Source organism: Podarcis tiliguerta, assembly GCF_965153285.1.
Source record: "Podarcis tiliguerta genome assembly, chromosome: 14".
In the NCBI taxonomy this organism is placed as follows: Eukaryota; Metazoa; Chordata; class Lepidosauria; order Squamata; family Lacertidae; genus Podarcis; species Podarcis tiliguerta.
The window spans coordinates 6,366,625-6,381,830 of NC_139547.1; the positions used below are offsets into that span (position 1 = coordinate 6,366,625).

General features: G+C 50.0%; 1 protein-coding gene across 2 annotated transcripts in view; it reads right to left on the bottom strand.

Annotated features, from left to right (window-relative positions):
- Window positions 1–15,206, bottom strand: part of UNC13C (unc-13 homolog C) — a 133,179-nt gene that overhangs the window by 97,600 nt on the left and 20,373 nt on the right. For both annotated transcript variants that reach the window (XM_083412926.1, XM_083412925.1), the window contains exons 3-4: window positions 5,899–5,921; window positions 5,261–5,322 (exon numbers count right to left, since the gene is read on the bottom strand). In XM_083412926.1, coding sequence (XP_083269052.1) covers window positions 5,261–5,322; window positions 5,899–5,921 — 85 coding nt within the window. The remainder of the gene's footprint in view (window positions 1–5,260; window positions 5,323–5,898; window positions 5,922–15,206) is intronic.

Here is a 15,206-nt window from a genome sequence, read left to right on the forward strand (position 1 = left end):
TCCTTCATCCAGGCCACTTTGTAAAACTCAGTTCAAACAGTACTTCCAATAAAAGCCATTTTAAAACTTAACGATTACAGGAAAGCCACATTCCAAACCCGACGTCACTTCAGCAGAAAGGAAACATCAATATGTTGGCCGAAAACTACCCGACCAATGTGAAAGGCAAAGAGGCAACAATCTACCCTCCCTTTGCTCCTGTGAATTGCAACATGGTGTTGGGATCCTGCCACCTTGCTGCTGCACTCTGCTTCCTACATCCCTCTGCGGGGAGAACTGTCCATTTATTCCGACTCTCTGCTTCCTGCTACTGAACCAGCTCCTGATCCACAAGAGGATTTTTACCAATCCCCTTATTTTTTGGAAAGTATCCTCTTTTGAATACATTCATACCTCGGGTCACAGCTGCTTCAGGTGCGTTTTTTTGGGTTGCGGACTGCCAAAACCTGGAAGTACCGGAATGGGTTACTTCCGGGTTTGGGCAATCGCGCTTTGCACATGCGCAGAAGTGCCAAATCGCAACCCACACGTGAGCAGACACGGGCTGTGAACGCTGCAGGTTATGAACATGCATCCCGCATGGATCACGTTTGCAACCCGAGCGTCCACTGTACAATCCATAAATGCACTTCAGATGAGCTGGCGGGTGCTATCCCACTCGTCTCTGTGCATTTGCATCCAAAGGGTGCTTTGAGCTCAGCACTGTTTCCCACCCATGATCTGCCAGGTTCCTTCACCAAGTGAAGCCCACAAGCTAAGCACATAGACCTCCTCCACTTTCTCTGCACCTAGCAACTGGTACTCAGGGGCACAGAGTACTGCTGATCACAGAGAAAACTTGCAGCAGTCACAGCCATAGCTGTGGAGAGATCGCCTTCTCCTCCTCCTTCACGCTCGTGGGGCCGCACTGTGGTCTAAACCACAGAGCCTAGGGCTTGCCGATCAGGAGGTCGGTGGTTCAAATCCCCGCAACGGAATTAACTCCCGTTGCTCGGTCCCAGCTGCTGCCAACCTAGCAGTTCAAAAGCACTCAAAAAAGTGCAAGTAGATAAATAGGTACCACTCTGGCGGGAAGGTAAACAGCATCTCCATGCGCTGCTCTGGTTCGCCAGAAGCGGATTAGTCATGCAACCATTTCATAACAAAGCTCAATGCAAAATTCTTGATGAATGATACCCGATCTGTTGCCGCAATAATCATGGCCAACAAGCTCACCTCTTCATGAGCCCACCCTGGATGAAGAAGAGGTGGGTTTTAAATTGATACCTAAAACTAAATCGTTTCTGTAACAGGCCTAGTCTGGGGAGTTCAGGTGCCACCACCCAGAAGGCCCCTCTCCTGACTAGCCAAAGGGCAGACTTCACCTTGGGATGGAATAACAAAAGCAGCCTCCGTGGTAGAGTTAGAGAGCCTGGGCAGGCTAGTGGAGGAAAATTCCCAGGTTGTATGTTGTTTGGGGCCTTGCATGCCACTCTCTCAGCAGCAGCATAGGAAGGCACAAAACACAATGGGAAAATGGTCAATAATATTTCTAACGAATTAGAGAAATTGAGTTAAGATGAAGGAAAAAGGGATTGATAATGGAAACCAGGGAAGGATGGTAGGAAGTCAAGGGATTCTGAGACTCCTAAATGTGAAGGTGAGGGATATGTTTAAACTGAAATTTGTTGTGTAAAATCTAATAAAAATATTTATTTTAAAAAAGGAAGGCCTCAGAGCAAGACATAGGGCTTATTCATACTTATGTTTTGCCTCTTTCTTTCCAGGCAGAGGCCTGCACTTTAACCCTCCATGTCCAAGCTCCCCCCTCCCCGAACTTTCCCTGCAAAAACCTACTCTTTAAAACTGAATCAGAGCAAATGTAAATTCAGAGAAAGTTCTGGAGCACAAAAAGGGCACTCAGACATGGAGGAAAGGTAAGTGTGGATAATCGCATACAGTATTGGCTTATTTGGAGATCACAGATATCCTGGACACACCATTCTGTGTCTTTGAGTATTAATGGGCTCAAAACCTAGCTTGATTTCCCACTTGGTCAAGCAAAATTTCTGTTTCAATTGGAAGGCTGAAAGAGCCATGGATAACACTTTGCAACAAAACAGACTGACTTCCTGTGGTGGTTGATTTGAGTCCAAGCAAGCAAGCATTGTGGGATGTTCCCAAGGTGGTAGAGGAACACGACTGCTAGGACTATCTAGGATTGGGATATGGCAACCTTTCAAGATGTAAAATAAGCCTAGAGCTGGAGTGCCACTTCTACCTTGCCTGAGAATCTTTCCCCTGCTGTACTGGTTTGGGGTCGCAGAATGTTCACAAATACTCCAACTATCTAGGATGAACATGCTCCAAATTGCTACCTTGTTAAAAAGTGCAGGGTTCAAAAAAGAAGTGGAAACTCAGTCTGCCGTGGGATATGGGGTCGCTTGCAAAGAGCCTGAGGGCCAGAACAGGCCCTGAAGCCAAGTGGTTCAGAATCAGAAGGGCTGCAGGACATTGAGCAGAATGGGCTCAGTTCAAGTGCTGTATGCAAGCGATGGAAAGCAGAGTGCCACCATGTATGCATGCCACAGGCTTAGCAAAACTAGCCCTCGCCAGGTCGCTGGTGCTGAGAGTGTCACGATTTTCCTGCCTCCCTCATGACCATCACCTTGGACTCAGGGGATGGGTACAACGCAGCAAGGAAGAAGACTTTATCCTCACTCCCCCCCCAGCAGTCCGTTTGCCCTTCCCTTGCATCACTGATGAGCTGTAGCTTGAAACAACGTCTGTGCTCCCTAATGGACCGCTGTAGAGAAATTATTTCTGCAGAAGATCCAGCCTGTCCCTCTTTCAGCTGTGTTTACATTTGCTCACGATATTTATCCCTTCAAAGAGTTCATAGGAACGCACAAACAAGCATTGCAAAACACAAGGAAGCAAAGGAAAGAGCTGATAAACAAACAGATCAGCAGAGAAACAGATTTTTAAAAGCCAGTAGTGTGAAAATACCATGGCATTAAATACCCTCCACCTCCCCTCCACTGGCCACCGCAGAGAGCGATAGAAGTCAGGCCTACAAAGGAAAGGCCTCTCCCAAAAGGAACTTTTTCATCTCTTGCCAGAAGGCGGGTGAGGAGGGGGCTGTGGGGGTCTGGAGTCCCAGGGTCTTGGCACAGAAACTCCCCCTGCCATTCCTATCAAACAAAGCAATGCCTCTTAATTCTACAGCACAATCCTATCTACATGTCTACTCCAAAGTAAGCCCTGGTGAGTTTAATGGGACTTGTTCTTGGTTAAAGGTAAAGCTACCCCTGACCGTTAGGTCCAGTCACAGACGACTCTGAGGTTGCGTGCTCATCTCGCTCTATAGGTGGAGGGAGCCAGCGTTTGTCCGCAGACAGCTTCCGGATCATGTGGCCAGCATGACTAAGCTGCTTCTGGCAAATCAGAGCAGCGCACAGAAACACCATTTACCTTCCCGCCGGAGCGGTACCTATTTATCTACTTGCACTTGACATGCTTTTGAACTGCTAGGTGGGAGGAGCTGGGACTGGACAACGGGAGCTCACCCCGTTGCGGGGATTCGAACCACCGACCTTCTGATCGGCAAGCCCTAGGCTCTGTGGTTTAGACCACAGCGCCATCCACGTCCCTTACTCTTGGTTAGGTGTGTCCTTTAACTGACAACTGTTGACAGAGAAGCTAAAAAGACCACGAGTGAAATGGTCACGCCTGTGCTTTTCTCGGTCTAATTTGCTTTTGTTTAAATCGATGGGGTCTAGAGGGAGGAGTGCAGTTTGTTTGAGGAGAAAAGGGTGGCACTGCTACCCTGTGCCCAAAGGTCCCCACTGAAATGGGGCAAACAACAAACCGCCCAAACCCAAATTGCTGTTTGTTCCGATTCAGTGTTAAAGAGCGGGTTTTCCTGGGAAAAGCAGCTTGCGGGCAGGGGGAGTGCTCAGGTGCAAACCGGGAAAATGTGGAGCTGTGCCTGGAAAGCGTGGGGCAAAAAGCAAGTGTGGATCAGCCCACAGGCTCACAGCTTAAAGCAGCTTTTCAACCAACTCGAAAGAAACACTCATTTCTGCTTTATAATCTCCTCCTGTTTTCACGCTGTCAAATCAGCTGCATCAGACTTCGAACCCTGCAGGACGGAGCATCTGAATGGTGAGTGATCTGACTGCAACATTAAAAGTTTCTGAGAAGGTGGAGCGGGAGAAGGAGAGATGGAGACGGCAATCTAATGCAATCCAATCTCCCCTTCCCACCCACAGGAAACAAGATCTATAACACAAAAGAGTGTACAAAACTCATTCAATATTCCATCACATACGAAAAAGGAGGCAGCGCAGAAACACCCCCAGTGACCCCCAGCAGCTGATGCAAACTCAAAGACATCTATCATCCCCCTAAGCGGCACAGCCTTGAAAACATCGCCACAGCCATATTTCCACATATCCTGGGCAGACCACATTGTACGTGGAGCTACTAGACCTCAGCCATGCTCTGAAGTCATAAAACGACCACCTGTCGTTTGAGCAGCTGGAAGGAAAGAGGCATGGCTCAAGGTGCTTTCTGAGTCCACATTAGTTCCAGTGTGTCAGCAAGATCTTGTTTGGAAAGTGCCGGTTGACAGAGCATTTTGGGGCATTGAGCTGCTCCCTTCCTCTTAACTGGCAGCCTGCCGTGAAGCAAACGTCAACAGAACCGTCCTCTGAAGGGGCTGCCATGCACTTGTATGTGCCAGTGATGGTGCCTCTTGCACTGAAAGGGATCTGGCTCCTTCACAGCCAGATGGAGCCAGACATCCAAAGCAGAGCCAAGGGGACACAGCAAAGGTGCAAGGAGGAAGCCTTGCCAGCCCAGCAAAGAGGGGAGCCCTCCAAGCAACTGCTCTGGAGGAAAGGCAACCCTTCCAGGCAGGATACAGAAGCAAACCTAACCAACCAAACCCATTGACGACATGCTTTTGCTGCCTTCAGCATCAAGGCTTTGCCAGGGGACACACATCATGGGGGATCAATGGCTGAGCACCCTCCAATTCGCATCACCATCCCTGACCACTGGCTATTTTGTGGCTGCTGGGAGCTGGAGGCAAACCACTTCTGGAGCCCCAGCATTGTCCTAAGCCACCTGAGTCTTAGCCATGGCCTCCCAAGGAATTTCTGATTTCTCTTCCTACCTTATGCAGAGCTGTGTATGTTTTTCTTGGGAACACAAATGCAAAGGACACAACACACTTGACACCCGCGCTCACGGTGCAGCTGCGCCCAATACTTACCCAGCAAAGGCTTGGATTGCAAGCTTGGAAGCGTCCAAAGACCCACCGCTGACTATGCGAGCCTTGAATGGGGAAGAAGGAAAATCTTGGTTACTCTGGGGGTGGGGCAAGCAGAGCGTGCCAGACACAGAAGACACCTAGGATGGAGTTGCTAAGCAGGGCCAGCTCCACGCCAAAGCTGAAGTCCTTCCCGTTTGAAAAGACAACAGAGCCACGTTCAGCATTTAGAGAGAAACCTCCGGCAGGGTGGCTGCTGGGGGTGCCCAGGAACCCCCCACAGGCAGTTTCCCTGCAAATCCTGGAGTGCAAGCAGGGGTGGGGGTTGGCAGCGGCCTAGGCGACAGGTTGCCACAGCAGGGCAGCAAAACTGGGAACCAGGTTTGACCGTAGCGGACCCCCGGAGCTGGCACAACTTATGAGGTCAGAGAATCACAACAGTGAGGGTTCACTCTGCATATCAATGGAAGGCATTTGGAAGACATCAACTGAGGAGGACAGACGAAGCATGGAAAGCTGGGGGAGGGGAAACATGCGCCATCTCACAACTCAAATGAAGGGACCAAACAGGTCAACTGAGTCACAAAACAAACAGTCCAACAAAAGACATGACCCTTTAAGGAAATAGGTGATTTTGGAACCTTTTCATCCACAGAACTGCTATCTGAAAGAGAATCGGGAAGAGGAGGAATAAAGGTTAGATCAAAGAGTCTCCAAGAAACTGTGCATAGCTCAGAGTGAACAGTTACAATCCTAGCTAGAGCCCGGCCAGGCAGCCCTCACAGCCCTGGCTTTGCACTCTAGGGATGAAGCAAAGAGGAACAGATCAAGAAGAGAGGCTGGATGCTCCCACCCCAAGCCCAGGTGTGCGTTTTAGGCCCGGTAAGATCTGGACTGTCACTGAGTGGTGGTGCTGGGAAGCCAGCCCCACAGACTCAGGCCAGAGGAGGCTGCGACATCATTTGGGGCACTGCTCTCAGCAGGCAGCCTCACTGCTAGGCATGTCTCTGGGAGCGGGTGTTTGTGTGCCTCCCTTCCGGCACACAGAAAAACAAGGCCCTTGCATCATTCTAACAAATCTGCTCAGAAATCTCACCAAGGAGAGCAGTGAGCATATGGCACTTCCAATTGTCTCTCACATTTCATGCTGCAAAATGAGCTCCACATTAGCACATTGTTCACCAATGCTACAAAAATATAAAGCTGTCAGAGAGAGAAACTAATCTTGCTGATGATTATCACATATTTCCTCCTTCTCCTTCTCCTTCTCCGAAGAAGAAAAGCCACATTTGCTGAACTAGGTGGTTCTCCTTTGATCTGATCCACCTGCAGGGCTCCTCTTGAGTTCTTAGGAGTGTTGAAGTGACGTCTGCAGCGCAGCCTGTGTCTTTCAGACGTGCAGATTCCCTAGTCCTCCAACATGTCCGAGTGGAGAGGCCACATCATTACTGTTATTATTTAGATTTCTTACTCGCCCTTCACCGTGAGGTCCAAAGGTGGGTTACACCAATTTAAACATACAAAATTAAAATCAGTTAAAGCAAATTACACCCAAGAGAACAGGGCGTGCTTGACAGTATTTCTCTCAGGTGTCAATGACACATGTTGCCGAGAGCTTAGGAGGGAAGCTGGACCACTCCAGCAGTAACAAGCACAGGGGCTGCCCCATCCTCCAGCACCCCCAAAGGTGGCCACAGGTCGCCTCTCTAGCTGGCTGCTGAGAGGAGTCACCTGTTGCTCAGAGACCACCTGAGCCACTTCTTTTGCTCCTAATCCTGCAACCAAGGGCTTAGCCACACTGACCTTTAGTGCTCAATTGGAGTAAACGTCAAACCGTGTTTCCTGCATTTTGCCATTTGCTCCGATTGAACTTTAAAGAGCAAGTTTTCATGGGGAAAGTTCCATAGCAAAAAAAAGGGGGCGCTCAAACATGGAGCTTTAAAGCACGGACAGTGCCTGGAAAGAGCAGAGGAAAGGTAACTGTGGATATGCCCTCAATGTTTTATTTTCCTTTTGCACCCTCACTGCTGTTTCCCCCTTCACTTTTTTACAGCCCCCTTAAATAAAATGCTTGACCAGACTTCTTGGCTGCAATGCTTTCTCTTTTCTGTGTTTCTCAGAACACTTGGACAATACCTGCTGCTTTTGGAGAGGAGGGGGGCTGAAGCTGTCAGGCAGGAATTTGGCAGGCAGCCCCCTACTCTGAGTAGATCAGTGCAAGGCAGCAACCCAACACCAAAAAGGGAGAGAAGGCAGGTCACCTGCTGCCACAGCTGCTGTGTTGGCACCAGAGTTAAAATTCACCATGCTTCACATCCTCTTAATCATGGTGGCACCATCCAAATTAGGGATAACCAGTGGGGCGGAGTCCAACAACATCTGAAAGGCAGCTCCCGTCATTCTTGGTTGGCCATTGGCTATGCTGGATGCTGAACGTCCAACATCAGTTGGAGGACCACAGGCTCCCCATCTCTGCCATCAAGACTAGAGCAAGCATTGAAGAACTGGAACCCAGTTGGACCCATTGGCCTCTGAATGGCCCTGATGCATTGGTCAGCACCTGGAGTATCCAACAGTGTAGCCTCCAGATGTTGTCCTTGGACCACAGTTCCCATCATCCCTGACAATTGGCCACAGGTTCCCCTACCCCTTCTGTATGGTCTTGCTGCCCTGTAGCAAAGGAGGTGACCAATAGTTTCATGTCTTCTTGCCATTTTGCTACTAGAGAAGCCCTGGCGTGCAAGAGAACCGAGGAAGAGGATGTGAGTCTTGCTGCATCAGGTCACCTGCATGCCAGGCCACTGGATTCAGCATCCCTCACTTGCTCAGGCAGTGAAATGCCAATCAGACCCTTTTACTGTCTTTGCGGACATGCTGTGTGAATCACACAGTCAAAAGGTAAGCAGCGATGAGGCCCCAAACGCCTCTGGAGAGCACAGTCTGAGCTGGGCTGTGAAGAGAGGCAGTCTCTAGCCACGTCCGTAGTGGCGGCGGCTCTGCTTTGTCCATCCGCTGTGATCGAGGAAATTGCTGCAGCTGAATTCGTGTTCACATTAGTTACATTTGCACCCAATGCCAAAGCTGCTTAACCCTAGGCACATAAGCCTTTAGCTCGGACCCTCAACCCTCCTGGTCTCCCCAGAGCCCTATCCCAAGGAGGTCAAATGGTCATCGCCTTTGGGGTGGGGAACCCCTGCTGCCCTGGTGTATGCAGCTGCCTACAGATCCGTCGGCTCTTACACTGTGAGCCATTTAGTTGTAACTCTACAATGATAGCAGAAGATGACTTGTTTGGCTTCTGCTCTTGCAAGCAAATGAATCCTTACATTACAAGCAAAAGACATGATGGAGAATGATAAAACATGAGCCTTTGTATAGGAGGAAGGAAAGCTGTAAGGCTGCGCTTTGTTACATGACTCCTGGTGGGCATCTCAGCACTGGGCAGCTGGTGAGGGGGCATTCCACTACCTGCAAAACACACACTTCAATAGTGCAGGAAAAAGAGACTCCACTACATGGTGATTTGTATGCTAGAGGAAGGAAAGCTTTGTATTAAAGACCCTTCTGAGTCAACAAAGTTCTGTCAATTTCATGCTATTTTCCTCCCGTATTTGGAAAATATTTTGCAAATCACTCACATCATGCTACAACTCTGTTTTTGCCCACATTCCAAAATGTTGTCTTCAAAATAGAGTGCCAGGCTGTGTGAATAAAAGGAAACCACCCCAGGCTTGAGATGGACCTGCCCAGGGTAGGGGGCCCTTTTTGGTGGCAAAATCCTGCTGCCCCCCACCCCCCGCCACCCACCCTGACCCTTTCAGATGACCTGGCTTCTCTAGTCCTCCATCACACACGTGCTGCCAGGGATGCCATGCCTCCTTAGCAAAACACAACTGCCTGTCGCTGGGCTTGAAAGCTGGGCAAGTCCAGCAGCAGTTAACCACCCCATCCCACCTTTCCCAGGTGACAGCACCTTAGCTCTGCAAATATGCAGATGAGTTGGAGCCCACCTGCCTCAATGGTCTTAAAACTGGGCTACTGCCAACATAGCATTGCCTCTCACAGCCTCTTTGACCATCTGAGATGCTGAGTTACTTAATGCGAGGACGAGTCTCATTTTGGTGAAGGAGTGCCAGCAGCTTCTAGATCTACCTTCTAAACATTTTCTTTATTTTCTTAAAACACTCTTCTGCTTTCCCCCTTGTTGCTTCTTAAAACCTCATTTTTACAAACTTCTTAATGCTGGCTGTTGGGTTTCTTGGCTATGTTTGTGCAGGCTCCAAGGGATGTTGCTGCATCCTGGGCTGAGACTGTCTGGCTTCATGATGCGTAAGGGAGGCGGGAGAGAAAAGCCAAGCACTGTGGGCCCCGGTGAGAGGGGTGGAAGCTGGGTGCTCTCTGTCTCCTTTCACCAATACTGGCCTTGCACCACTGGGTTTCACATCCCCCCAAAGTGGGGTGGGGCGCAGCTGGGCTGCCACCTGCCAGCAGTTTTACTCCTCCTGTACCATGCCTGCCTCAATGGGGGACAGTGGCGTAGCGTGGGTTGTCAGCACCCGGGGCAAGGCAAGTAATTTGCGCCCCCCCCCCGCTGCACTGTCCCTCCCCCAGATAGTCCCTCACTCTCTCTCCACACCGCACCGCATCGCATGCCTGGCACCCCCTCCTCCACAGTGGGTGGCGACCCGGCGGCTCGGATCGGATTCGCACAGCCAGCACTGCAGTGAGAGAGAGTGAGTGAGCCAGGTAGGGGCAGAGAGCTGCGAGTGCGAGCGCGCCCCCCCCCAGATGTTGCGCCCGGTGCGCCCGGCCCCCCCTGCACCCCCACGCTACACCACTGATGGGGGAACGCTTTCCCAAGAACAGGAAAAGAAGATGTGTGCATGAGAGAAGAGGAAGGAAGGAAGGAAGGAAGGAAGGAAGGAAGGAAGGAAGGAAGGAAGGAAGGGGACAAGTGGGAACCAGAAGCTGAGCAAGCAGCCTGGCTATAGGACTGCCAAGCTATTTATTGGCATGTTGATTTTACACATACGCTTTCACAGAACGAGAAACAGTAACATTGCGTACAAGCACACCCACGAGTCTTCATTTTGTCTTTTATAGATCTTGCACGTCTTTTTCGGTTGTCCCTATTTTTATGCCTCCTCCTGCTGTTCTCTCTGCCTCTGCTAGGGTTGCCATATCTTGAAGAGCAAGAGAGGACAGCCCAAGTCGCTGCCAGCCTGAGCCAAAGAAAGTGGTGTGCGGGTGTGGGTGTGTGAGGCCGACGTGCCCGTGTGCCTCTTTTCTTGGCTCGGGCTGGCAGCAGCCGCAGCCCCAAAATAACCACCTAAACCCAGACATTTCTTTTCAAATGTAAAAATCTGCCTGGGTGGGCATGTTGGCCCTGAAAAAGAGGACATGTCCAGGTTTTCCAAGACATATGGCAACCCTAGCCTCTGCTATATTGTGGTGCAGATCTGGGAATACTGAATGGCGCTGAAGCCAGCCTGTCTCCAATAGGCAACCATGTCTGCTAAGTGGATGGACTGTGGCTTTCTCGCTTTTCCCCTTGCTTCAGGCTGCAAGGCTGGCAATCACACAGCTCAAGTGCAGCTAGCTGGACCACCAAGCTGGAACTGACCAAGGCCGGCTGCTTGGTGTGCTTCAGGCTGGTGCCGTTGAAGCTGACACGGAGGTGGCTTGTCAGTCCAGAATTATGCAAGCCAGAGAAGCCCCTTGTCATTTCACAGTGGTTTACAGCTAAGTACTTAATTTGCTTTTGTGATTGTGTCAGATGCTTCCTTAAGCTAAGTGTCAGCATGGAAGCTTTCTCCAAGATGGCATCTCAGGGCCTGGTAGTCACCCACAGAGCGGCCACTGGGCAGAACGACTGGGAGGAAAGGAGTCCCCAGACCCTCTTGTTAGGATGCCCCCAAATGCTTCTCCCTTTCAGGGCCACTGCTGCCTAGTTGAAGCCACTGGCTACTCTTCCCTCCCCGACCTCAATCACAGAACCCTGGGAGCTTGGCATCTGCCTAGGGTGGGATAAAGGTAAAGGGACCCCTGACTGTTAGGTCCAGACTGGGGTTGTGGCGCCCATCTTGCTTTATTGGCCGAGGAAGCCGGTGTACAGCTTCTGGGTCATGTGGCCAGCAGGACTAAGCCGCTTCTGGCGAACCAGACCAGCACACAGAAACGCCGTTTACCTTCCCGCCGGAGTGGTACCTATTTATCTACTTGCACTTTGTGCTTTCAAACTGCTATGTTGGCAGGAGAAGGGACTGAGCAATGGGAGCTCACCCCGTTGTGGGGATTCGAACTGCCGACCTTCTGACCAGCAAGCAAATCCCTTTGCTACTAGACCACGAGCAAACAGCCCTTTCCCAGGGACCTCCACCATGACCGAAGGAGAAGTTGCACATGTGGAAGAGGCTCTCACTCTTTCCCCTTTATGTGTAGTCCTATGAGGAAAATAAGCTGGTGGAAAATAAAATAAAGAGCTGACTTGCCTGGGTTGCAAGGAATTCAGGATGGTTTTAAAAACAGTGCTGTTGCTGTGAAGGCAACTGAGGCCTAAAGGCATGGATTGATAGCATTGCCCATTCCTTGGGGGGGGGTCTCCCCCCCCTCCTGTCGGTAGCTTAGATGCTTCCTCCCCAATCCTCTGTACTCTTCTTCCAAGCTGCCCAGGACCATCAACTAACTTGCAATACTTAATATGGGGGCAAAACCATGGGCATAAATCACACAGATGTATGGCAATAATTAAAACTCTTTCTCTTGGCCATGGAAATAAAGCCAATTCAATTACAATACCTTAATTACAGTGGAGGTGGTGGAATGATTAAAACGAGGAGGGAGGGGGAGATGCATCTTAAGAGGTTGTGTCACCTCCCAAAAGTGACTGATCCATCAGCAAATGGGCTGTTGGGGGCGACGCCGTTCTTACGCAGGGCTTAACAAATATCTCACAGCGTTTAGAAACTATACTCACGGCTTCCTGTGTAAAAGAACCATTACACTACAAATTACATGGTTTAATTGAGGGCACACACTGAAGCATTAGAGCGCTTACACAGGAGGACTTTGACTTAATTGGAGCTCCGCGGCCTGTAACTAGGAGCTGCGTAACCAACAGAGAGAGAGAGAGAAATAGAGAGAGAGAGAGAGAGAGAGAATTTGTATATGTTCATGTTTGTCTGGGAGAAGGGTAGAACCTTGTTCAGAGCAAATTAACAGCCTGGCTCCTCCCTGCCTAGTTTGTCTAATGGCAAAAGCCATATCCTCCAACATTTCTCCAATGAAAATAAGGATGTCCCATTCCATAATGATCATTTTACTATTTATACCCTACATATTTTACTGGGTTGCCCCAGCCACCCTGGGAAGCTTCCAACCTATAAAAAAACGTAATAAAGCATTAAACATTAAAAAAAAACTTCCCTCTACAGGATTGCCTTCAGACAGCTCGGGAGGCAAATACCGTATTTTTTGCTCTATAAGACTCACTTTTTTCCTTCTAAAAAGTAAGGGGAAATGTGTGCGTCTTATGGAGCGAATGCAGGCTGCGCAGCTATCCCAGAAGCCAGAACAGCAAGAGGGATTGCTGCTTTCACTGCGCAGCGATCCCTCTTGCTGTTCTGGCTTCTGAGATTCAGAATATATTTTTTCTTGTTTTCCTCCTCCAAAAACTAGGTGCGCCTTGTGGTCTGGTGCGTCTTATAGAGCGAAAAATACGGTAACTCCATCCCCTCCAACTTTTCTCCAATGAAATTAGGGACAGCCTAAGGAATAGCAGGACATTCCAGGATCAAATCAGAAACCGGGATGGCTTCTCTAAATCAGGGACGTCCCTGGAAAATAGGGACACTTGGAGGGTCTGAAACGCAAGCCTTCCAGGCAGGCCCTGTGTCACCTTTAATTATGGGGTAAATGAGCATTTCTGAGCAACTCTCAAGGCAGGGCGGAAAGAGAGTCCAGTAAGTTCCAGTTCTAGAAATTTTTATTCCAGAAGCTGCCAAGCTCCATTGCTGCCCCCCCCTTAGCCCTCTGATTTCCCTGGAAGGGGGCAGCACAGAGCCATTTCCCAGCCCCCAAGAGCTCTCTGTAACTGTGGGTACTGGGAGGGATCAGGGAGGGTTACAGGGGCAAGCAATTTGGAGTCCAACGATCCATTAATTAGTGCCCAGTTGCTGGGAGGCAGTCAAAGTGGTAACGAGGGAGGCACCAAAATCAGTCATAACAACCCAAAGGAAACCATGCAGGAATAATGGATTCTAAAATTACCACTCCGCTGCAAACGTATTAAGGCGGATTTGCCTTGAGCACGTTCTGTTGCCCAGAGCAGACACGGAGAATATAACAACGTTCAGCGCTCAAAAGAGAATATTAAGGCTCACGCATCATAAGGAATGAATAGCACTTGTCTGATCCAGAGAAGGTCAGAGCAGAATTATGATTGGTTGATGGGAGAAATGAAAAACTGCTGCCAGCCTCTCCGGAGCAACGAGGCAGGAAAATTAGCCACAGTGCATGTCGGACTGCCCTGTGCCCATTCACAAGTGCCACTGAGCACCCATCACCCCCCTTCTTCCCCCCTTTCCTCTTAAAAGTGGTGCAGGGAGTTGCATGGGGCTGGGTATTAAGTGCTCCACATTACGGAGGGCTTGCCAGGTGTTAAACGGGTGCCTGTCTGTTAAAGACAGGATCAAGGAGATGCCACCCCATGCCAACTCCCAAGGCAGGAGGGGCAAGAAGTGTCTTTTCCAAATGAGTCAGAGCCAATCGCCTGCTAGCCACAAAATTAGGGGGAATGGGCTCATTCGCTGAGCCTCTGCAGAAGACAACTGGATCAGGAGACAATGTGACCAGCCTCCTCTCCTGATCTGCTCCAGAGAAAAGGAAGGGGAAGAAGGGATGGACATTTCTGCACCCAGCCATGGCCCAAAGTATTCCCCGACTTCACATATTTCCAGCCTGTCTGAATAGGTGGAACGAACCAGGGAGAGCCCACCCCCAGGTTGGAGCAAAACTGTTACTGTGCTTTCTTTCAGCCAGCGTGTTTCAATCACAATCCTAATAAAACTGCGCTCACTTTTGGAGCAGAGGGCAGGTGTGTCCCTTCCTCCAGGAAATCTTCCAGGAGGCCCAAGAAATTGCCAGGATTTGGCGTTACATCCCAGAGCCAGAGCCCTGCAGGATTCAACCATTTGTGGCCGTCTCCTTCTCAGTTACTAGGAAAACTGTGAAGCTTCTGTGCAGAGAAAACTCTGGCCAACCTTCTCTGCCGTGATCATCCACTGCAAGGAGGAAGGAGATGGGGCGGCCTTTGCAAAGGGGCCCAGAGCAAAAGCCCAGCCATTACCCCCCTCCCTGGCAAAAAGCTGCAGAGGCTGAATGTATTAATACATGGCCACATGAGGGCAAACCTGGAGCTCCGAATTAACAGCACACAACATATGGAGCAGAGATAGATGGGAGGGGCTCAGGAGCAGTGATGGACTGACAAATTCCCAGGTGCAAACATCGAGGGGCTGCTCTGTTGTTTAGCATTTATGGGGGAGAGTGAGGAGGGGAGGGGGCCTTTACAGAAAGGGCTTTCCCCTTCCATGAAGAAGCACAACTGGCAAGGAACACTCTAGCAAACGGTGATCAATTCAAATGCTGCTGTTAATGCGGGAGGCGCAAAAACTCTTGCTGCAGAAAAGGTCTTGAATTGTCCCTCTGACTCTCCAGCAGAGCCAAAAAGCATTTTAATTATCTGCACAGAAAAGGCAGATCTCCAGCTCTGCCTCTCCTCCATCCCCCCCAGGGCTAAATTAGTGAGAAAGTCACCCAGGCCGTGGAGCACATTTTCTTGGAATCAGCGAGAAGTGGTTTTGTAAGAGAGGGGGTTAGACAGGCATGGAGATCATCACAGTTGAGAGCAGCCTCTCCCAATCTGGTGCTCTCCTCCCCCCCATGTTCT